Genomic DNA, 24,167 nt, shown 5'->3' on the forward strand with positions numbered 1-24,167 from the left:
GCAGCAGCATCCGGCACTACTCCGGCAACAATCCTCTGGCAACCTGATAAGGTTGCAGCTTTAAAGCCGCAACGCTGCGGCAATGCTGCAGCAACATTTTAAATTTTATAAGGGAATGCAGCAAACGTTTCAGTTCTGTAAGGGAGCTATAAAATACACTTCAAAAACTAATTTTTGGTGAAAGTTTTTTTTACTTAAGTTACTCCTGCCTGGGAACAGTATATCTAATAATAGTTAATATATATGTTCCTGGTTATTCTAGCTATACCTTTTTATACTGACTTTTTGTAGGATATCTGGACTAAATTAGAGTTTTCGATTTTATGGTTGTCACGTTGCTGTCTTACATAGTTTATCTTTTCATTTATTTTACAATAGGTCTTACTTTGCATGGTTTCGTTATTGGTTTAATTTCACAATATTTTAGTCAAATCGTTGCCTTGTATAGCTACAATGTGATATGGGTTTTGCTCATTATTGAAGGCCATACGACGGTGACTGATATAGTGTTGTTTACACACTGGCAGATCCAGAAATTTTCCTAATTGGGACCCATTGACTGCCTAAGAGGGGGCCCGCTCCAGTCACGCTTCAGTGATTCCCTATATAAGCAACCAATTTTTTTCCAAAAAGGGGGTGGGGGGTGGGGAGTGGGCCCCCCTGCCCCCTAAATCCGCCTCTGTTACACCACCATCTATCTGGATATCTAGTGGAAATATTTGTCTCACTGGACGATCATTTTAACATCACATTGTTGTTATAAACGCACTAACAAAGAAAAGAAAAAATTACCTGTGACACATAATTAACTTAACTACAAAAAGTTAAACAAACAAAACAGAAAATACGGATGAGATCAAACAGAGATAAACGTATTTGAATTCATCTGGTTAAAATGTTGCCAAACTACATAATTGTAACCGGTCAAAAGACTTTTGAATAAGCATTGTTAGGAAATGCAAATATAAAGACTTTTAAAATACTGTATCAGTGATATTGTTTGCCTTAAATTAGTGGAGAATAAAGGCTTTTTCCCCTGGAGAAAAATCCCAATTTGAAAAAAAATGGCTTAAAATTATTCCCCAGAAGACAACTTTTTTTTTCCAAACAGTGCAGTCTCAGAAGTAATTGGGCATGAATTCAAACTGAAAAACACTCATTTAAACAATTTTCTCGCCTAAAATGACTATACGTGCACATTTGAGGCTCTATTTAAGTATTATCACTGACAAAATGGGTCTTATTTTAAAGCAGGGTTTGACTCTTGAAAATGGGTCTGTAAATTGAAGTTTCAGTCAAATTTATGGTTTATTTTAAATTTCCTAATTTGATGAAAATGACGCATATTTTCCTAATAAAAAAGGGTAGAAGTAGTTATGAAAAAAGCCAACAATATCACTGTGTATCGTGTGAAATGTGAATGAAATAAGTTGCCACAGGATGTAGTAAGCCGCAATCAGTCTGCACAACAGCTGCACAATCAACGTAAGGTTTAAAATGATATATAAAATGATGAAAAACAAATGATTTTGATATTATCATACCATAGACAAATATGTCTCAGATTATATGAATTCATAACAAAGACGGTCAAAAGGTTATAAGCACGGGACTACCAAAACTTGTTTTATTGAATTTACAAATTGATTGGCGCCATATTTCGATCTGCCGGCAATGCAAGGTGCTGAACTTTGTTGATGTTAATTTTAGTATCCGATAGAATGTAAACAAGGTAAAAAAAAATCAAGTGACCAAATACCTTTGTAAATTAGAACAGTGAAAACTTTAATTAATAGATTAGGTCAGTGCTCTACCAGTGGCATGTTAAAAAAGGGGGTGGTGTCATTTTTTAGCGGCTCATGCATTTATCGAAACAAATAACAAAGAACAATAGTAAAAAATAAAAAAAAACTAAATAAAACAGAAATATATCATGTGTTATTAGACCTTGTTCCTTCAGATAATTTTTCTACTTATCCTCGTGTATTTATATTGTCAAATTGTATTTTCGACCCTCGAGTTTCGACCTAACATATTTTTCCGAATTTCTCTTTTATATGTTTGAACCAGAGGCGGATTTAGTGGGGCCCGGGCCCACCCTTTTTGGGAAAAAAATTGTTTGCTTATATATAGGAAATCACCACTGGTGGCTCCAGAAATTTTCCTAAGTGGGGCCCCATAGGGGGACCTGGGGGGCCTGCCCCCCCTTTTGTGTGAAAAATTTAGTTGATTATATAGGGAATCATTGAAGCATGATTGGAGCGGGCCCCCCTTAGGAAAAGTTCTGGATCCGCCACTGGGCCCATTGACTGCCTTAGGGGGGGGGGGGGGGGGGGGCGCCTGCTCCAGTCTGTGACATGCTTCAGTGATTCCCTATAAGATAAGATAAGATAAATTTTATTTTCCAAATTAGGTCCCCAGGAGGGGGGCATATACACATAACATATATAATTGATACAACATACAGTATTTTACATATTAACAATGTAAAATAAACTATTGAAATAGTCATACAGGTATTATTTGTTAAATAAAAAAGTATTTGAGAGTTGCTACTCCAGAGATGTGGCAAACCCCATTTATTTATTTACTTGATTTTATAATATTTTGCTGAAAATGTAAAAATTTAAAATAAATGATTGTTTAGCTGCAACAGACACCAAGGGACGATGCTCTAGGATTGTGATCTTAAAAGCTCTAACAATCCTCCTCGTATCTGATGCAGAAAAACAAACACAAATGGAATGTATATTCACGTAAATAGGTATTGAGAATAGTGTAGGTTTCCCTACTGCAACAGACACCAAGGGGCGGTACTCAAGGAGCTGTGGTGTTTACACAGTCCTCCTCGTGTCTGAAGCAGACAAGAAAGCCACATAATTAACAATTTTTCGAAATAAATTTACATGAAGCAGTAAGAATAGACTTATCTTCTGTGTTCATAAGCCATATCAGTTTATCTCTTGTGTTAAGAGTTAAAAAATTGGGGCAACTTTTAGTTATCTCTTGAAATAGATGATTGCGGTCATCATTAAATTTAACACATTGGAATAAAAAATGATATTCATCCTCCACATCTCCGGAGTTACAACGAGTACAAGTTCTATCATTTAGGAGAGTACCCTGATACCTTCCAGACTCAATTCTTAAGTGGTGTGATGAAATTCTGAGCTTTGTTAAGCTTCGTCTCTGTTAAAAATTCCCAATAATGGAAAGATATTTTTCTCTTCCAAAGACTGATTTGAATGTAACATAAGTTCTAAGTTTACCATCTGAATGCTTTACCAATTCAGTGTTCCACAAGTCTATAAAATATGATTTTAAATTTTTTTTCATATTAGCTTTGAAGCTATTAATTTTTGGTAATGGTGAAGATAGATGATTGATGTCTGGGATCATTTCAAGAATTGACTTCATAGAGCCATACCAATATGTTTTTTTTGAATGAGAAAGATTCTTTGATGTTACATTTATACATAAGCATCTTTAAGAAGAGAATATTGGGAATCAAGATTTTCCAAGCGATACCAGTAATTTAACATGGATTTAACCATATCATAGTATAGTGGGAATCGTCCTAGCTAGGATAAAATTCCAAAATTCATGGATTTTTTATGAACACCTAAAACAAGTTTACAAAATTTTATATGTAGTCGCTCACATTTTAAACTGGAATAGATTTTTTCAAAGGGTAAAGTTCCATTTCTGAATCTTGCTGATAATGGATTAAAAGTTCACCATATTTCAGACCCATATACATGTAGGAGTATTGGTTTTATGGTATGATCAAATACATATAAGCTGGTACTTTGCTTGGATTAAGTAATAATAAATTCTTGTACAATTTATAATAAGCCTTCAAGGACTTTTTATACAGTTCATTTTGAGCATATGAAAATGACCCTGATGCACTAAAGTGCAAACCAAGATATTTATAATTATTAACACTATCAACATATTTTTCATAAGTAAATTTTTCACAAATGCAACCAAATTTTTTCTCAAAAAGGGGCTTCCCCCTAAATCCGTCTCTGATCACTGAAGTGTGACTGGGGTGGCTCCTCTTATGCAGTCTGTGGGCCCCCACTAATTAAAATTTCTGGAGCTGCCACTGTGAACATAGGCATGCCTAATATTTTGAGAGGCACTAGTAATAGTATACTTGTGCATAAAATCACTTTCTCTGAAATATATTTCGATCTTTAAATTATTTTTTATTATAATTCATTGGATCGATGGCCTCTTTGTTGACAAAAACAAGCGTCTTGTGTTTTTGTAATATAATTTTGATATCTTTTTTGGACAATTTGTACACATTTCAAAATGAGGCACATGGGAAGCCTTGTATGATCTTGCATATATTCATGTTTTTGTTGAATACTTTAGTTAATGCATTGTGAAGTGAGGTTGGTGAGTATTGTCAGTAATTTACACTGACAGACTGTTTTTTCTGTGAATAAAAATAAACTGATATTTTATTTTTCGGTAAAAAGCTGTAAGGAGCATGCATATTTTCGTATGCAAATTACCTGTAAGTATTACAACTTACCATATGACAGTCATGTGACTTAATGACCTTGAAGTTAACTTTGCATGCAAAAAGACCTTAGCCATATTTTTAAAGAAATTGATAATTTTAGATGGTTTCTTTGGGAAGGAAGGTAAAAGTGGTATTAGTGGAAAAGTACGAAAATGTGATATCAAATATAAAATCATAAATAGGCAATATATAGGAAAGGTGTACTGACATAAGTAGTCTCTAAACACATTAGCTCCATGGAGCTTTCGTTAGTAGAAGCCATATTAACTATGTGTATCAGTGAGAAAAATGTAAAAGCATAAAAATATAGTATATACCAATACACATAATTAACAGCGCCTGGTGATGTTTGATAGCCTGACCGGTTTCGGTCCATAAAGGACCTTCATCAGAGGCAGAATGGTGGATTAATGTTTGCACCCTATTTATATAGATATGGTAACCGGCGGTTGAGTTAACCAGCGGTTGAGTTAACCGGCGGTTGGGTTAACCGGCGGTTGAGTTAACCGGCGGTTGAGTCAACCGGCGGTTGCGTTAACCGGCGGTTGAGTTGACCGGCGGTTTAGTTAACCGGCGGTTGAGTTAGGCGGCGGTTCAGTTAACCGGCAGTTGAGTTTACCGGCGGTTGAGTTAACCGGTGAAAAATCCCAGTGGGATTTTCCATGGTTACAATTATCTATATTTAGCTAATGTTCATGTTACAGTAAACTTTTTGACATGTTACGGTAAACATTTTTACACTATACGGTAAACATGTGACCTGATGATATAACCATATTTGGGCTTTAGCATTGGATAAAGGGTGTTTTAATAATTTAAGAGGTACATAGTAATCATTTAGTCTTGATCTTTGGCTTATGATCCACCATATAGTGTAAAAATGTTTACCGTAACATGTCAAAAAGTTTACTGTAACATGAACATTAGCTAAATATAGATAATTGTAACCATGGAAAATCCCACTGGGATTTTTCACCGGTTAACTCAACCGCCGGTAAACTGAACCGCCGGTTAACTGAACCGCCGCCTAACTCAACCGCCGGTTAACTCAACCGCCGGTTAACTCAACCGCCGGTCAACTCAACCGCCGGTTAACTCAACCGCCGGTTAACCCAACCGCCGGTTAACTCAACCGCTGGTTAACTCAACCGCCGGTTACCATATCTATATAAATAGGGTGCAAACATTAATCCACCATTCTGCCTCTGATGAAGGTCCTTTATGGACCGAAACCGGTCAGGCTATCAAACATCACCAGGCGCTGTTAATTATGTGTATTGGTATATACTATATTTTTATAAAATCATAAATACTTAATTATTATAACTTTATTTGGAAAACCTTCACCACACGTAAAGTCGTATCATTTGCTATTGTTACTAAGTATAGCAGCCGAATATGACATCATGCGGGCATGAGCTGCATACGGGAAGTGAAAGAAGAATTAGGTCGAAAACGTAAGAAGGTGGAAAACACAATAAGAGACGATACAATATTTGTAAAATATAAAAAAAAATTAAAAAATCTCAAAAGTGAGTGTGGCTTTGACCTCTCTAGTCATACCAACCAACTCTGGCTTGTAAAATAGACCCATTTACACTTGTATGCAAATTTTCCGCCATCACGTAGAATCACACAGGTTCCCTTAAACTATGACATAACAATTCAAAAAATTTGATGTCACAATAAAAAAGTGATTTTTGCTTGACATCAAAAGGTTATTCGGAGGCGATCTAAGGTCATTTGGAGACAAAATTCAGCTAAATACCAAAAGTGTAAATATGTTTATAACAACAGGGCAATATGAATATAAGAAAAATGAGAATCATGGTCTTTTGTGGGAAGAATTATATGGGCTATTTAAAAAAAAAATGATGCCTTTCCTTTAAACCTTTGTCAGTCTCTTGTATGATACTATATCTGTAATGTTTTTAGGTCAGATAATGTATTATGATTAGTTGGTCCTAACTACCAAAGATAATAGCAGTATGTGCTCTGTTTAAAAAATATTGTCTAAAATTGTACCTCAAAATGTCAGGAGTGTAACGCTTTTAGTGTGACATTTAGAAGAAAGCATGTGCATTCATTGATGATATAGAATAAATAAGAGCAGATACAATACCAAACAATATCTTTCATCCAACTATTATATCTTGACTATGATTTCTTGTTTAATTCTTCCATATATTTACATTTTTATGAGCCTCATAAGGTAAGTCAAATAAGTTTGTGTTAAAAAAAAAATGTTAGTAAAAGTCAATATGCTGCCAGAAAATGTCTTTGTAGGTGAAATAACATGTTTCTGTACATCTTGCACGGTTTATTCTTTTAGGTAAGTATCATAGCTTGGCACAGGTGCATCCAGTTGACCCTGAAGTTCTACTACTGGAATATTATGGTTACAATAAGAGGACTACCCAGGTCTGTCAGGAGTGTAACAACTGGGTTAAGATGTATTTTTTTAAGAGCAATGTTGTTATAGTTGTTGTTTTTTCTTGAATTTCAGTGAACATTACCTGTTACAGTTTATCAGTAACAAACATGCCATCATTACGGCCTTCATTGCTTTTGTATGCTCAATACTTCAATGTCAGGAGTGTAACACAAAAAAATGCCTTATTTCAATCTTATTAGCAAAGGTAAGTTATTGGAAGAAAAACAAGCTGACAATTATTATAAAATGACATTACTACACCTCAGCTTAACACAGAATACAAGTCTACATCATTACTTTTGAAATTTTTGAACTAAAATTGCAATTGAACTAGCTTGTTTAAATGTGTTACAGTCCTGACATACAAGTATTGAGCATAAACAAGCAATAAAGGCCATAATAATGGCATGTTTGTTACTGAAAATATGCAACAGATGGTGTTCACACTCAAATTCCAGAAAGGAAAACCAATAATAACAACATTGTTTCTATAAAAAATAACATGAATGTTACACCTAAACATTTTAAAGCGTTACACTCCTGACATTTTTGGGTACATTTTTGGACAATTTTTAATATACAGAGCACATACTGCTACCAACTTTGGTAGAACGAACAAACTTATCATAATACATTATCTGACATAAAAACAGCATATATATAGTATCAAACAAGAGACTGAACAAGGTTTAAAGGAAAGCCATCTTTTTTTTTAAATAGACAATTAGCAAAATTTGTAAATATGTAAGAAGTATATAATTTTTTTTAACCTGTTCTTAATTTGCACTAAAATAATATGTGAAATATAAAGACTCTACATGATTTCAGGTCAGTTTCAGGTTAAAATATGGAAGCAATAAATTATGGTCAGGAGTGTAACATTTTTTACACTCCTGACAAGTTTCTGATGTTGCTTATCTATAACAAAATTCAACATGATTCTTTATTAAAATAATTGTAACATCTTTACAATGTTATGAGAAAGCTGATCTGTCTTGTAAAAGTGATTTTTCTGCACACTATTCACCAAAGATTCTTAAAAATTAAAGTGTAATTCTCATTAAACATATTAAAAGTTTGCTCTTTGCTCAGAAATTAAAAAAATATGTATTTATGTAATCAAATATCTAATAAATTTATTTATTTGTGAGATTGTAAATTTAAAATAGATATCATTACTGATTTTCTAAACATTCCATTAAAAAACAGTCTTACAGTTACTGAAAAAATATGTCAGGAGTGTAACAAAAGGATAAAAAACACATGTTTGTATTTTTTAAATGAAGAAAACTTAGAATTGACTGAAGCAATTGTTGTGAAATTTTCAGAGGATGTAATTAGATCATATATGTTTGCTTCCTTATACTTTTTATATTAAATTAAAGCTTTTGCAAAGAGATATAAAAACTTTTGAAATAAGATATTAAAGAATACACTAAAAATTGGTGAAATTTAAATATTTAAAAAAAAAAACTGTTTATAATTAAAAAAAAATTGCAGGAAAATCATTTAGTACCTTTATTGCAACAAACAAAAAAATTACATTGATATTTATATTCTTATTTATGTTTGTCAGTTGATATTATTATTATGTTGTTTCCTTTGAAAAGTGGATGAATTCTTATGAGTAAAATGTTGTTAAAATTTTTGTTTTTATTATTTTGCATTAACCCTTGGTAGTTTTGTAAACTTGAATGTCTCTGGATTAAAGAAAAATGATAGAAAAAAGATTAGCAATGACTTAATTTTTTACCATGTTTGTCACACTTTGGCATCATTTTTTTTGAAATAGCCCATATATGGAATAAATGAAGCATGACTGAAACTAGTCCAAATAATTATGACTTTAATATAATGTCATGGCTATTTTTACTTTTTACTATGACGTCTTCCTGCGACTGCGTAAAAGAAAAAAATATAATAGCCTTTCAAAATGTCATAATTATTTGGACTAGACTGAAACAGGCCCCCTCTTATGGCAGTCACTTGACACCCCCTTAATATAAAAAGTTCTGGATCTGATACTGATTAAAACAATGAAAAAGTTAAACCCATAACATTGAGTCTGCTATTAGAGGCACCTACGTGATAAAATGTGATAAATACAAAAAAATATGAAAACACCAAAATATTTTACATTTAAACTTATACTGCATTACATGTAACAGTATTGGTTCATACCAATTTTAAACAAACTAAGTTCTCTAGAAGGTCTCATGATTTTTTGGAAACTTTAGTTTTCACCACAAGAACTGGTGGTGGAGATTTATTTCCTTGAGGGTATCACAAGCCCAGTAGTCAGCACTTTATTGTGCTGACATGAATTATCATTGATATTGTTATATTTATAAATTAACTGTTTACAAAATTTTGAATTTTTTGAAATACTAAGGCTTTTCTACCTCAGGCCTGAGGCATAGATTAGCTTAGCTGCATTTGGAAACACTTTTAGGAATTTATGATCTCAATGCTCTTCAACTTTGTACTTATTTGGGTTTTTTAAACTTTTTTGGATTCAAGGGTCACTGATGAGTCTATTGTAGACGAAACGCATGTCTGGAGTATATATAAAATTTAGTCCTGGAATCTACGATGAGTTTATTTGGGTCCGTGTAACACTTATCAATTCAAAGTTTTAAAAAGTTTTGAAATTTTAGATTTTTGGAATTTTGATCAAAGTTTTAAAATATCAAAATTCCAAATTGTGTTAAAGTTTTGAAATTTTGAAATTTTAACCAAATTATCAAAATATCAAAATTCTAAATATCGTTTATAAATTTGATATTTTAGAAACTTGATCAAACTTTTAAAATACTAAACCTAATGTGCTATTTTGATTATTTCACTTTTTGAAAGTTTAATTTTTTAAATGTTTGCTTAAAATATCAAAAGTATAAAGGGGCGACAAGAGGGGTACCTGTAATCACTGATGTAAACACGGCTCTGATAAGAACTATTCTTAGTTATAAATAAATAGCACGAAATATATCAAATCATTTTTAATTACAAAATAAATAATGAAAAGAAGAAGTCGGGTTTTTTTTATGAAACATGTTAGACATCACATGGGATAACAGTATCCTAAAATTTTAAGGTTGTGCATCCATAAAAAAAAAAAAAAAATAATTAAACCTATTTAAACCGGAATCAACTACGTTAATTTAAATCTCTTATATAAGGTTAGCGTTTGAGATAAATAATTCAAAGCTATTTTGTGTTCCCAGTGCCCAACATTTAGAAGTATCAGTGAAAAATTACCAACTCGCAGTAAACCATAAATTAGTATTCGCCTTTTTGACGTTCCTGATGAAGGTAGATCCAGAAAAAGCGCTTCGGTAGGCTGGCATACAACTTAAAACGTTTTCCTTTCTTGTTTATCGATTGCATGATGATAATATATTGCCTTTTATGATGTATTTCAGTTCCAAGAAATGATACGGAAGGAATACTTAAATATAGCGTCGCAATAAAAGTTGTGCTAGGCGTATTTCAGCTGGCCCCTAGACAAAAAAGTGTACTGGTTCAGCCATTATAGACGTAATACTAAACTCCGAAACATAACAATGAACTAAAACCAAAATCATACAAGACTTAGAAGGACAGAGGCTCCTGGATTGGGACAGGCGCACAAATGCGGCGGGGTTTAACATGTTTCGTGAGATAACAACCCTCCCCTATACCTCTAGCCAATAAAGAATGAAAAACACACAGTAATCCGAACAGTAAAACGCACTTCAATAGGAAATACAAGTCCTATGTCAGAATAGGAAACAAACTAAGAAACTAATTAACATGCATGACAATGATAATAAAATAACAAAGGACTACTATACATAAGGCTAGCAGTTACTGTCATACGCCCGATCCAGATCTCAATTACACTAATTCAAAGGTTATATATCTCCTCATTATGCACACTCTCTCCCTGTTGCATTTATTGCTATTTTGTTCCGGAACATTCATGAAATATTTGTCACTGGCAACAACAAAAAATCGATAATTTAAAATAGATTGTTTACATACAAATTACCAAGAAACGTAAGATTCAACTTCCTAGGACAAAGTAGACCTTATAGATGGATTTAAATATGTTTTAACTTCACTTCGATTGTCGTACGATAACTTCAAAATACCCAAATAACAAAATGCAAATACGGGACAGTAATATCCTTTAATACAAAAACATCTATTCCTTTTGTTTACTATAATAAAACAGTGGTTGATTTAGAACCTATAATGGAGCTACGTGTATGATAACCAGTCCAAACGTTGTCTTTAAGGTAGCAATCATTTTACTTTTAAAGTGGGGTGAGGTTGTTTTGTCGAAGCGCTAATATTTTTATTAAGTTTTTCATCGCCATCAATCAACTTGTCTGGTTCAAAATTTAACACTAAAAGTCATGAATAATTTTTCTTTTGTCCTCTTCTGGCACAGAATATTATATCATCAAATTAGGGATCAGAATATTTTAATGTACCATTATCGAAGCCCCTAGTGGTAGTATCAAGTAAAAAACAGGTACTATCTAAATATTGGTTCCCCAGAAGATTACCATTTATCGCTGATAAAAACTTTTGAACACAATTTTCAACTTTCAAAATGCCGACACCTACAACTGGATAGATGGGTGCTTAATGTAGTACAGCGGCAACTATTACATAAACATGAATGCAAGTTGGGTGCTTAATGTAGTACAGCGGTAATTATTACATAAATATGAATGCTCGTGAAAATAATGTTTATGGTATACGTTTATATATGATATGAAAGGTTTCAACTTTTACAAAACCAGAGCTATATGTTGGATGTAAAAGTTTACTTTATTTGGCCTTTTCAATTTTATTTGACTTTATTTGCCTTTTTAACTTAATTTGGTTCGAGTGTCAATGATAAGTCTTTTGTAAACGAAACGCGCGTCTGGCGCAAAAACCGGCAAAATTTATATTCCGGTATCCATCTATGATGAGTTTTTGTAGATACCTTGTAACAGTATCTTGGCTCCAATTTGCTGATATTGGATCCTATTACCGTCTTAATTTCAGCGTAAAAAAGATTATATTAAAAACCTCCCACACTGTGGTCTAGCACAACCTTAAACCATGCATTCAGTATCATGAAGCGCTTTTCTTGATCGACCTCCTTACGGAACGCCTAAAGCTGAATATTTAGGGCAAACAACTTACAAAGAACAGATAAAAACGTTTAAGATGATCTTTCATTCTGTACATGAAATGATATATTCTTTAGCCAACTTGATTGCAGAAAGTAAGAAGTCGTAAAGCAAAACAGAAAAAAAAATGAAATCAAAAGAGATAATACATCGCGTATTGGGCCTTTTTATGGCTTAAAGTTTAGTAGAAAATGTATATACATGCTCAACATAACCATACTATTTGACCTACTGCAAGTTGTTCAGTTTTTACTGTTACTCCTGTTTCTCCTAAAATATGGGTGCTTGAAAAACCAGCCGGTAAAATGGTCAATATCAGAGCCGTACGTCTGCACCGTGTAGAACGCCACATGCGGGGTGTCGGCTATGTTTGACATGGGGTGGCAATTTTGAAGCGACGAAAAAGTAACAAGGTAAGTTCAAGCATCAACATTTCTTATTTCTAGAACTCTCAGTACCATATAATGTATTGCACGGAAGGAACCGCTACATAATCTATTTCCTGAAAGCAGAAGCAGTCGTTTTCAGTGCTCAGTTTTCTCAAACACCTCGCCCTAGTTTTCCGTGTTGCAGATTTTGAGGCTTTATATGCAAATTTCGGTATAAAAAACTACTTTACACAGCCATCCCCCGTATCATTTATATAGAATTGTATTCATCTCATTTACTTATACCAAATACCAGTTTCTTAGTTAAAATTAATTGGTTTTAAAACTATTATTCATCAAAATATAAAGTGTCGCTCGGGGTGTCAGATTTTGCGTCGCAAAGGGTAGAGGCTTGTCATGAAAAAATACATATTTGCTTGTAAATTAGTCTTCATATGATACATTTTATTTCAAACACATCTACTTTACCATGACAAAACAAGGATTTTTCATTTTGCCTGTTTTTGGTCTTAAAAAATATGCTTTTGATTTCATTCACATCTACTTTACCATGACAAAATAAGGGTTTTTCATTTTGCCTGTTTTTGGTCTTATAAAACATGTGCTTTTGATTTCATTCATAGTAAAAAAATGGCTTAAAATATTTAGTTTTCAAGCTGGTAAACGATTTCTTTTCCTTTTCAGTCACTATCATGGTAAAAAAAAAGTAAAGTCTATGGCTCAATAAACCAAAACATCACAAAATAGTCCTCAATATAAGATAGCCCGAAGCCTCCACCAGCCAAAATGCATCCTAGTTCATCACCAGGTTCATCTAAAAAGCACTCGTGCACGCCGCAAAAATCCATTACTCCTAAAAGAATTAGAACACTCTCTCCAATGAAACACTCACCGGCATCTTTTTCAGCGAATGACAACACAACTTCAAGTAATCCTGAAGACGATGATACTACAATTGTCAATGAGAAAACAACGACTTGTACACAAATATACAATGGAACAGGTTTACAAGAAAAATGATTCAAGACAGATATTTCGTTCGTAATCGCCCAGCTAGAACTATCCGTTTTCTGTTACACATCTATCATATCATATCTACTTTGAAGGTCTACTCTGACTAATTTTGATGCTTGAACTTACCTTGTTACTTTTTCGTCGCTTCAAAATTGCCACCCCACGTCAAACATAGCCGACACCCCGCAAGTGGCGTTCTACACGGTGGTCTGGTTTTGAAATGAATTATCTTCTTTTAAGAAATATTAATTTTGTCATCCAATTTTTCACCGCTTTCAACTGTCCGTTTTATTTCATACATAAACTTTTAAGTATCAGTATGTTTTTAATTCATATTGTTTCGTTTCGTTCCGCTTTTATTTCGTTTCGCTTTTTACAGGTATCCCTCTTATTGCCCCTTTTCTATTTTGATATTTTAAGCAAACATTTAAAAAATCAAACTTTCAAAAAGTGAAATAATCAAAATTGCGCGTTAGGTTTAGTATTTTAAAAGTTTGGTCAAATTTCTCAACTATCAAATTTATAAACGATATTTAGAATTTTGATATTTTAATAATTTGGTTAAAATTTCAAAATTTCAAACCTTTAACACAATTTGAAATTTTGATATTTTAAAACTTTGATCAAAATTCCAAAAATCTAAAATTTCAAAACTTTTTAAAACTTTGAATTGATAAGTGTTACACGGACCTATTTGACCACAACATAACAATTTCAAGTTAATTTACAATTTACCCAGTATGTATTTGCTAAGTATGTTTAAATGAACATATGTTCCCATAGTTCAGGACTTTATTAATTTTAGGCTGAAAAATACAGGCAATGTTTTGATGTTTATGCAGTGTTTTATATTTAAAAAAAAAATTCCCTACCTTGCTACTTAGCTTTTTTTCAGCATTCAGAGCTCCAGATAAACTGCGTTTTTGCGTGATCACGCAATACAAATAATAAAAAACCCAATGCAATTGCCCATTGTAGGGTTCAATAACCCAACTAATTCAAAGAAAAACCCAATTATATGCCAAAACCATGAGTTCTCCACCCTTTTATTGGCTACTGTTTGTGTTATTTACCCTTCCGTTTACAGTGGTCACGTAAATCTTTTTTTATAATATTTATAATTGGAAATTTCCTTTCGTTCTAAAAATAGATCCCTGGATCAAGCAGCTGAAATGAGTCCCTGTTGGAGTTTTCCATTGCTCAATATGTACACTTGTTTTTGAAAACATTTCGATCTTCTCGGCGTTTATCCAATTAGCGTGTGTCATGCAGTCATATTTTTTTCGCATTGCTCTGGATTTATCATAACATACATTGAATTAAAACAAAAGTGAACATGGTGAATGTCCGGTAAAAATATTGAATAGAAGCATGTTTTCTGCTTTTTAGCTCACCTGGCCCAAAGGGCCAAGTGAGCTTTTCTCAGCACTTGGCGTCCGGCGTCCGTCGTCCGTCGTCGTCCGGCGTCGTTAACTTTTACAAAAATCTTCTCCTCTGAAACTACTGGGCCAAATTTAACCAAACTTGGCCACAATCATCATTGGGGTATCTAGTTTAAAAAATGTGTCTGGTGACCCGGTCAACCAACCAAGATGGCCGCCATGGCTAAAAATAGAACATAGGGGTAAAATGCAGTTTTTGGCTTATAACTCAAAAACCAAAGCATTTAGAGCAAATCTGACATGGGGTAAAATTGTTCATCAGGTCAAGATCTATCTGCCCTGAAATTTTCAGATGAATCGGACAACCCGTTGTTGGGTTGCTGCCCCTGAATTGGTAATTTTAAGGAAATTTTACTGTTTTTAGTTATTATCTTGAATATTATTATAGATAGAGATAAACTGTAAACAGCAATAATGTTCAGCAAAGTAAGATTTACAAATAAGTCAACCTGACCCAAATGGTCAGTTGACCCCTTTAGGAGTTATTGCCCTTTATAGTCAATTTTTAACCATTTTTCGTAAATCTTAGTTATCTTTTAGAAAAATCTTCTCCTCTGAAACTACTGGGCCAAATTAAACCAAACTTGGCCACAATCATCATTGGGGTATCTAGTTTAAAAAATGTGTCCGGTGACCCGGCCAACCAACCAAGATGGCCGCCATGGCTAAAAATAGAACATAGGGGTAAAATGCAGTTTTTGGCTTATAACTCAAAAACCAAAGCATTTAGAGCAAATCTGCTATGGGGTAAAATTGTTCATCAGGTCAAGATCTATCTACCCTGAAATTTTAAGATGAATCGGACAACCCGTTGTTGGGTTGCTGCCCCTGAAATGGTAATTTTAAGAAAATTTTGCTGTTTTTGGTTATTATCTTGAATATTATTATAGATAGAGATAAACTGTAAACAGCAATAATGTTCAGCAAAGTAAGATCTACAAATAAGTCAACATGACCAAAATGGTCAGTTGACCACTTTAGGAGTAATTGCCCTTTATAGTCAATTTTTAACCATTTTTCATAAATCTTAGTAATCTTTTAGAAAAATCTTCTCCTCTGAAACTACAGGGCCAAATTTAACCAAACTTAGCCATAATCATCATTGGGGTATCTAGTTAACAAAATGTGTCCAGTGACTCGGCCAACAAACCAAGATGGCCACCATGGCTAAAAATAGAACATGGGGTAAAATGCAGTTTTTGGCTTATAACTCAAAAACCAAAGCATTAAGAGCAAATCTGACAGGAAGTAAAATTGTTGATCAGGTCACGATCTATCTGCCCATGAATTTTCAGATGAATTTGATAATCGGTTGTTAGGTTGCTGCCCCTGAATTGGTTATTTTGAGGAAATTTTGCTGTTTTTTTGTTATTATCTTGAATATTATTATAGATAGAGATAAATTGTAAACAGCAATAATGTACAGCAAAGTAAGAACTAAAAATAAGTCAGTATGACCAAAATAGTCAATTGACCCCCTAAGGAGTTATTGCCCTTCATAGTCAATTTTTAACAATTTAAGATTTTCAATAACATTTTCCACAGAAAGTACTGTTATAGATAGAGATAATTGTAAGCAGCAAGAATGTTTAGTGAAGTAAGATCTACAAACACATCACCATCACCAAAACACAATTTTGTCATGAATCCATCTTTGTCCATTGTTTAATATTCACATAAACCAAGGTGAGCGACACAGGCTCTTTAGAGCCTCTAGTTTTGAAAAGCTGAGGGAAAGTAATGATGATAACAAGACTCAGCCGGTGTTTTTAGGAAGCGTCCATCGAACGCACGGGCATGTGTGGGTACCTTAACGAGAACATTGCTAATAAACACAGGGTTTCATCAAAAATCAAATCAGTTGGAAAAAGTGAAAGGCCAAATCAAGTATGACATGCTAAAGCATCAAAAACCAAAAGTTCTAATAAAAGACAACTAAACCCAGATTTATGTAAATTGAATAAAACAAAAATATTCAAGTATAATTAGAGTTTATATACTATTTTTTTTTCATTTTATGGTTATTCAATGAATACACACACAGGCACTGGTCTCAGAATTTATTATATAAAGGTATAAGACTAGTGCCTGTGAATACACATATCCGTTTTTGTGAGAAAATACAAAACTGGCAGAAGGTTTGAAACGGGACACAAATTAAACCTACAATTGCTCCTCAGTGAATAAACCAAATAAAATAGCTAGCAAATAACCCTAACCCTAAACCAAATAAAACAGCTGAACAAAGAAAGAAACATATATATAGTATCAGATGGAAAAAAATCTGGGGTTGATATTGCCTATAGATAAATATTCAATATTGTGTTGATAAAAAAAAACCAATACATTAAGTAAATTGGTGGTGAAAAACTAAATTTGGTATTAACTTGAGGGGTGAATTGAAATTGATAATGCAATTAAAAAACTTTATCACCCAATTTTATAAGAAAATGGTGGGTAAAAACCCCAATTTGAGAATTCTTATCTGGAGCTCTGCAGCATGTAATAATGTTCAGTAAACACACATAATTTTTTATTTGGTCTCATATGGCAGCTTCATTTGAGGTAATTAGAAGTGTGGCTTAAAAGTCAGAACAGAAAATATAATAACTTTTATCTTATTCTATACTTTTTCTTCTAGTCATTAGTTTCTATGTTACGTCTTGTGTGCTATTATTTTGTCTGTTGGTCTTTTTCTTTTTTAGCCATGGTGTTGTCAGTTTATTTTCGACTCATGAGTTGAACTGTCTCTCTTGTATCTTTGGCCTATCTTTTTCTTCATAAGTGTGTACACATAACCATTCATTCAACTGGCAAACCATAAAGTAGCCTTAAAATACTGGTCAGTCTGTTGCTTGAATGATGTTAGATAATTGTCGAGCCTGCAACTTTTGTTGCAGAAAGCTCGACATAGGGATAGTGATCCGGTGGCGGCGGCTACGTGGGCGGCTATGGCGGCGGCATTTGCTCACTTCTTAAAAGCTTTATATTTTAAAAGGTGGAAGACCTGGATGCTTCATACTTTGTATATAGATGCTTCATGTTACGAAGTTTCAGTCAGTCACATGTCCAATGTCCTTGACCTCATTTTCATGGTTCAGTGACCACTTGAAAAAAAAGTTCAATTTTTTTGTAATGTTGAATTCTCTTTTATTATAAGCAATAGGATAACTATATTTGATATGTGCGTACCTTGCAAGGTCCTCGTGTCTGTCAGACAGTTTTCACTTGACCTCGACCTCATTTCATGGATCAGTGAACAAGGTTAAGTTTTGGTGGTCAAGTCCATATCCCAGATACTATAAGCAATAGGGCTAGTATATTCGGCGTATGGAAGGACTGTAAGGTGTACATGTCCAACTGGCAGGTGTTATCTGACCTTGACCTCATTTTCATGGTTCAGTGGTTATAGTTAAATTTTTGTGTTTTGGTCTGTTTTTCTCATACCATATGCAATAGGTCTACTATATTTGTTGTATGGAATGATTGTTAAGTGTACATGTCTAGCGGGCAGATGTCATGTGACCTTGACCTCATTTTTATGGTTCAGTGGTCAAAGTTAAGTTTTTGAGTTTTGGTCTTTTTATCTAATGCTATATGCCATAGGTCAACTATATTTGGTGTATGGAAATATTTTATGATCTTTATGTCAGTCGAGCAGGTTTTATTTAACCGTGACCTCATTTTCACGGTTCATTGCACAGTGTTAAGTTTTTGTGTTTTGGTCTATTTTTCTTAAACTATAAGTAATGTGTCAACTATATATGTTGTATAGAAGCATTGTTAGCTGTACCTGTCTGCCTGGCATGGTTCATCTGACCTGGACCTCTTTTTCAAGGTTCATTGGTCTTTGTTTAGTTATCTTGGTTAATGTTAAGTTTATGTGACAGTTGTAATATAAAGCTTAGCTTTATACTTAGGACTATCAACATAATATCAATGATTAGTATAGAAGGCGAGACATTTCAGCGTGTGCACTCTTGTTTTAAAGCTGTTATGGAAACAAAGGATCAAATTCTTCAATCATTTCTTCCATATTGTTTATGTCCAATTTCAGATGATGCAGTTCTGTGTGAAATACATTGCAATTAAAGTCATTATAAGTTGCTAGCTCCATACTAATATAGTTCATCATTTGATAGTTATTGTATAGCTACTTTCTGCATAATTTTTTTACTTGTTTATTTTCAGAGTTGTTTGAAGACGTAGAGAAATGGACTGTGGAGATAATATAGACCAAAAAGTAAGGGAAAAGAGTCTTATGGAAAAGCAGTTCCAGACGGAAATAATTAACAGAAAATGTAGTTCAAGTTTGGATGAGTTGACTAAATATGAACGGACCGATATTTGTGGAGAAGGTAGAGAATTTGACCAACAAGAGGCAAGTGACACAGATTCTGAAGATGAAACTTGTAATTACGGTGATGGAGTTGATTCAGTAACATTTGAAGCCATTAAACACATCATTCTTGATTCAATTTTAGCTACAAGAAAAATGAAGAGTAGGTCTAACGATGCAGAAGGATACTTATCAGCATTATTGGGAATCTGCACTAAAGAACAACGAAAAGAGCTGATGAAAGTTAAAGATGATTATCATCACGATCATGTACCTTTGTCATTAGCTTGTAAGATGGGAAATCTAGAAGTAGTTAGGTTTTTAGTGGAATATTGTGAAGCAGATGTGGAAGGCTATGAGAGTAATGGGAGGCCATTGCTTTGGGCAGTAGCCAATCAGAATGAAGATATTGTCAGGTATTTACTGGAACACAATGCTGATGCTGGAAAGAACATAGGAGCAAACTTTAATTTATTGATGTTTTCTATGAAAATCTTTACACAACCACCATTTCAAACATTTGGTTATGGAGTTGATGGTTATGATGATGACGATGAGGACTCAAGTGAAGATGAAGAGGAAAAGGAAAAAGACAAAGATGAAAACAAACATGGAGGAGATGAACATGAAATTAAGGTGGATGAAAATTCAAATGAAATTAAATATGATGAAAATGTAAATGAAGTAAAACCTAAAGGAAAACTTGAAGATAAACAACCTAGAGATGACATGGATAAGGAAAAACATAAGGATGACCAAGATGAGGAAAAAGAAGAAGACAGAAGAGATGAAAAACCTGAAGAAAAGAACAAAGAATGTGAACAAATTCCAGTGCCATTTTTACCAAAACTTAAAATTGTTAAGATGTTGATAGATAAAGGAGCAGTAGAGAAATGTTCGGATGTTCAACTTTTTGACATATTTACAACTATGACAACATTAGAGAATAGAGATGTCATTAATTTAGGTGCACCAGAAGATCTTTACAAGGCTGTTCTACCATTGCTGTTAAGAAGAGTTCCGAATTTGGCAAATATAAGGAATGCTCAGGGTATTTCTTTGTTAGGTTACGAGATGTTACATAAGGAGGTTCTTACAAAGTGTCCTGTATCAAACTATATGAAGAAATATTTTAAGAAAGGAAATGGAACTGATATCAATAGTGCAAATGTACTTAAAAATTATACAATACCTAAATCAGATAAACAACAAGAAACTATAGAAACCAATGTTGATACCATATTAAAATATTGCACTATTGATTCAACAACAAATGAAGTTATTTTGAGTGAGGATACAACGGTGGAGTATCAGTACATACATCCAGTGGTCTATTTAGCTTGTGCTGGTAAGAGACTCATCTCAGCTTGTTTAAATAAATCACAAATTCCATTCCAAGCCAAATTTGATGCTTTAGAAGCATCTGGGGCATACTTTGCTGCAAGGGAATATTTTAAGGATGCCATGAATTGTTGGGAGGTTGCTGACCTAATGAAGGAAGAAAAATTCAATCAAAATGGAAATGGAGGAAAATATCCAGTTATCTCACACTGGGAGAAAGATGTTATTTGTAAAGACATGAATCGTGTTGCTGTTAACTTACTCAACCCAATGGAAGGTATGCCTCATGTACACATGGACTTAGTATATGCTGATATGTCAGAAACTGCTTTGGGTGTTGCTATACAGGTTACTGCCAGCCATGAAAAATGGGTCAAGTGTGGGTCAGTGCCGAAATTATCTGTCAGTCCACCGGAAACTTCCTTCAAATTTCATCTAAATAACCTCTGTCATCAAAAGGAAACTGCAAAATTAGAAGCAGAAAGTAAGTCAGATGGAAAAACAGTCAAAACAGGAGACAAAGAATCTGCTGCAGGAGACAAACAATTTGAGTCACAAGACAAAATATCTGTTACGGACAGGAAAGCATCTGATACAAAGGATGATAAATCTGGTACTAATGTTGAAGATGAGGTCACTGATGATGATGAGGAAGACGAGGAAGATGAAGAATGGGAAACAGATGAAGACGATGAGGATGATGATGATGAAGTATCTACAACATCTGAAGAAGAACGTGACACACGCATAGCTTTACTGTTGAAGTCTGGCTTAATTCACGAGAGACTAATGGGTTATGGTAGTTTTGAGACATTGAAGTCAATACAAGCACTAGCTAATGAATATGAAAGTGAAGACTTTATTCAGGAGTGGGTAACTTTAGTGGTCTACAGCTTTCCATACTTTATTAAACATATTTCACAAGAGGAACGCTTTATGATGAGGGACATATTAAAAACAGATACACTGAAGAAATTTATTAAAGATTTAACAAATTTGTTTTTTACAATATTAGTTGATGAAGAATACGATATGCTATCGTATGACTTGATGATGGCAGTTTTTAAATGTTTCTTTTTGAACTGCCTAGCTACACCAAAGAAACAAAGATATTTCAGTGATATGGCTCCACTGTTGTTGGCAATCAAAGTTTTAAGTAGATATGAGAAGTCAGAGGAAGAGAAATGTAGATTTTTGGGCTTCATGAAGAGAGTAATTAAGGATGACCTTAGAAACTGCTATGGACAAGGTCTGCTTCATTATGCTTCACCAGTTATACCTGAAAATAGCAGAGAAGGAAAGATAGGTGAAGATTTGGAGGATGTAGTCATAGGATCAGAGGAATTAGTGGAGATTTTGTTATCTCTGGGATCTGACCCAAACTCTGTTGACGATTTTGGAATGACACCACTTCATATGTGTTACCGTGTTATTTCTGTTGAAACAAGTAAATTAAAGAGTAGTAGATTAGATGATCGGTATGCAATTATCAACTCTCTTATAAAGTCAGGGGCTCATCCAGATTGTTTGGATGCTAGAGATAAAACACCAATCTTCTATTCTGAATCATCCTCTACCCAAATGTGTCCTGTTGGAAACCGATCTCTACAGTGCCTTGCTTCTGCTGTCATTTTGGACAATTGTATACCATATAAAGGACGTCTGCCATCAGACTTGTTCCCATTTTTAGACTTACACAGGAAAAAAGGCAAGTCTAAATCCAAATCGAAATTTCTACAGGAGCTTAAACGTCCAACTCCATCAAGAAATTACTGGGTTATATAACTACTACAGGTCAATGCTTTTTTGACACATGGCAGCTAAAATTTATCTCCATACATATTTGATGATTCAATGTTTTGCTTATTGTAGCAAGCATTATGGCAAGCCGTTTTACTATTTACTCTAACTTCAAGATATTTCATATAATATATAAGATATCTCATATAATATATAAGATATCTCATATAATATATAAGATATCTCATATAATATATAAGATATCTCAGATAATATATAAGATATCTTATATAATCCAGTTTTTACAAGATATCTTATAAACTTTATAAGAAATCTTATAAATTATATGAGATATCTTATAAACTATATGAGATATCTTATATACTTTATAAGATATCTTATATATACTTTATAAGATATCTTATATAGTGTATAAGATATCTCATATAATTTTCTTTATAAGATATCTTATATATTATATGAGATATCTTGTATGTTTTATAAGACTTCTTATATAAAAATTATTTATTAGATATCTCCTAAAGTTATAATATATCTTATAAAAACTTTATTATATAAGATATCTTATATATTATATGAGATATCTTATAAATTGTATGAGATATCTTATAAACTTATCTTATAAAGTTTATAAGATATCTTATTTAATTTATAAGATATCTCATATAATTTTCTTTTTAAGATATCTAATATACTTTATAAGATATGTTCTAAAGTTTATAAGATATCTTCTGAAGTTTATAAGATATCTTATAAAGTATATAAGATATCTTATAAAGTGTATAAGATATCTTATAAATATTTTTTTTATATAAGGTATCTTATATACTATATAAGATATCTCATATAGTTTATAAGATATCTTATATAAGATATCTTATAAACTATTTGAGATATCTTATAAATATTATTAGGGTATCTTGAAGTTAGAATAAATAGTAAAACGGCTTGCCATAAAGCACAGTATTCTTAAAAGACCGATACATTTTAACAACTATCATGACTATAGTAAATTTTGTGAAAATTCTATACAAACATGATGATGTCATATAATGAAATGCATAAAGGGGAGTAACTTTTGAAAATCTTCATCTTTTGTTGTGCATTAATAGAAAAAAGACATATACAGGATAAAAAGTGTCAAATCAAATTTTTTTTTTTTAAATGTTCAAATATTTTCATTGAATATGTTGATAACAATTTTTATGATACAAGTTTTAAAGTGTCAATAATAAAATGACTACATTTTTGCTATGAAGTCAAAATTATGTTATAATTTGAACAATTAAATTGTATATTTATATCAATTATTGAAATGGTAATGAATAATCAAACAATTATCTATTTATTGTTAATATTGATCATGTTGATAATGACTTATTTGAACTCATTTTTAGCTCACCAGGGCATATGAGCTTATGCCATCACTTGGTGTCTGTCATTGTCTGTTATCTGTTGTCTGTTTCAAAAACTATTTAAAAAATCTTCTCCACTGAAACTACTGGGCCTAATACTTCTTAAGTTTAACTAAATGTTCCTTTAGGAATCTAGTTTATGAAATGTATTAGAATTTTTCATCCATAAACAAACATGGCCGCCATGGCTAAAAAATAACACATAGAGGTCAAATACAGTTTTTGGCTTATATCTCAGAAATTAAAGCATTGATTTAGAGCAAATCTGATATGGTGTAAAAAAGTTCAATTTGTCAATCTATCAGCCCTGAAATTTTCAGA

At 32.9% G+C, this 24,167-nt stretch overlaps 1 protein-coding gene across 1 annotated transcript; it reads left to right on the forward strand.

Moving 5' to 3' along the window:
- Nucleotides 1-1,648: 1,648 nt before the first annotated feature.
- On the forward strand, nucleotides 1,649-22,604 carry LOC139522931 (uncharacterized). The gene is made up of 2 exons (XM_071316579.1): nucleotides 1,649-1,732; nucleotides 19,182-22,604. The coding sequence occupies exon 2, from the start codon at nucleotides 19,204-19,206 to the stop codon at nucleotides 22,453-22,455; it is 3,252 nt and encodes a 1,083-aa protein (XP_071172680.1). The 5' UTR covers nucleotides 1,649-1,732; nucleotides 19,182-19,203; the 3' UTR covers nucleotides 22,456-22,604.
- Nucleotides 22,605-24,167: the final 1,563 nt, after the last annotated feature.

This window comes from Mytilus edulis, chromosome 5, assembly GCF_963676685.1.
Source record: "Mytilus edulis chromosome 5, xbMytEdul2.2, whole genome shotgun sequence".
Lineage (NCBI taxonomy): Eukaryota > Metazoa > Mollusca > Bivalvia > Mytilida > Mytilidae > Mytilus > Mytilus edulis.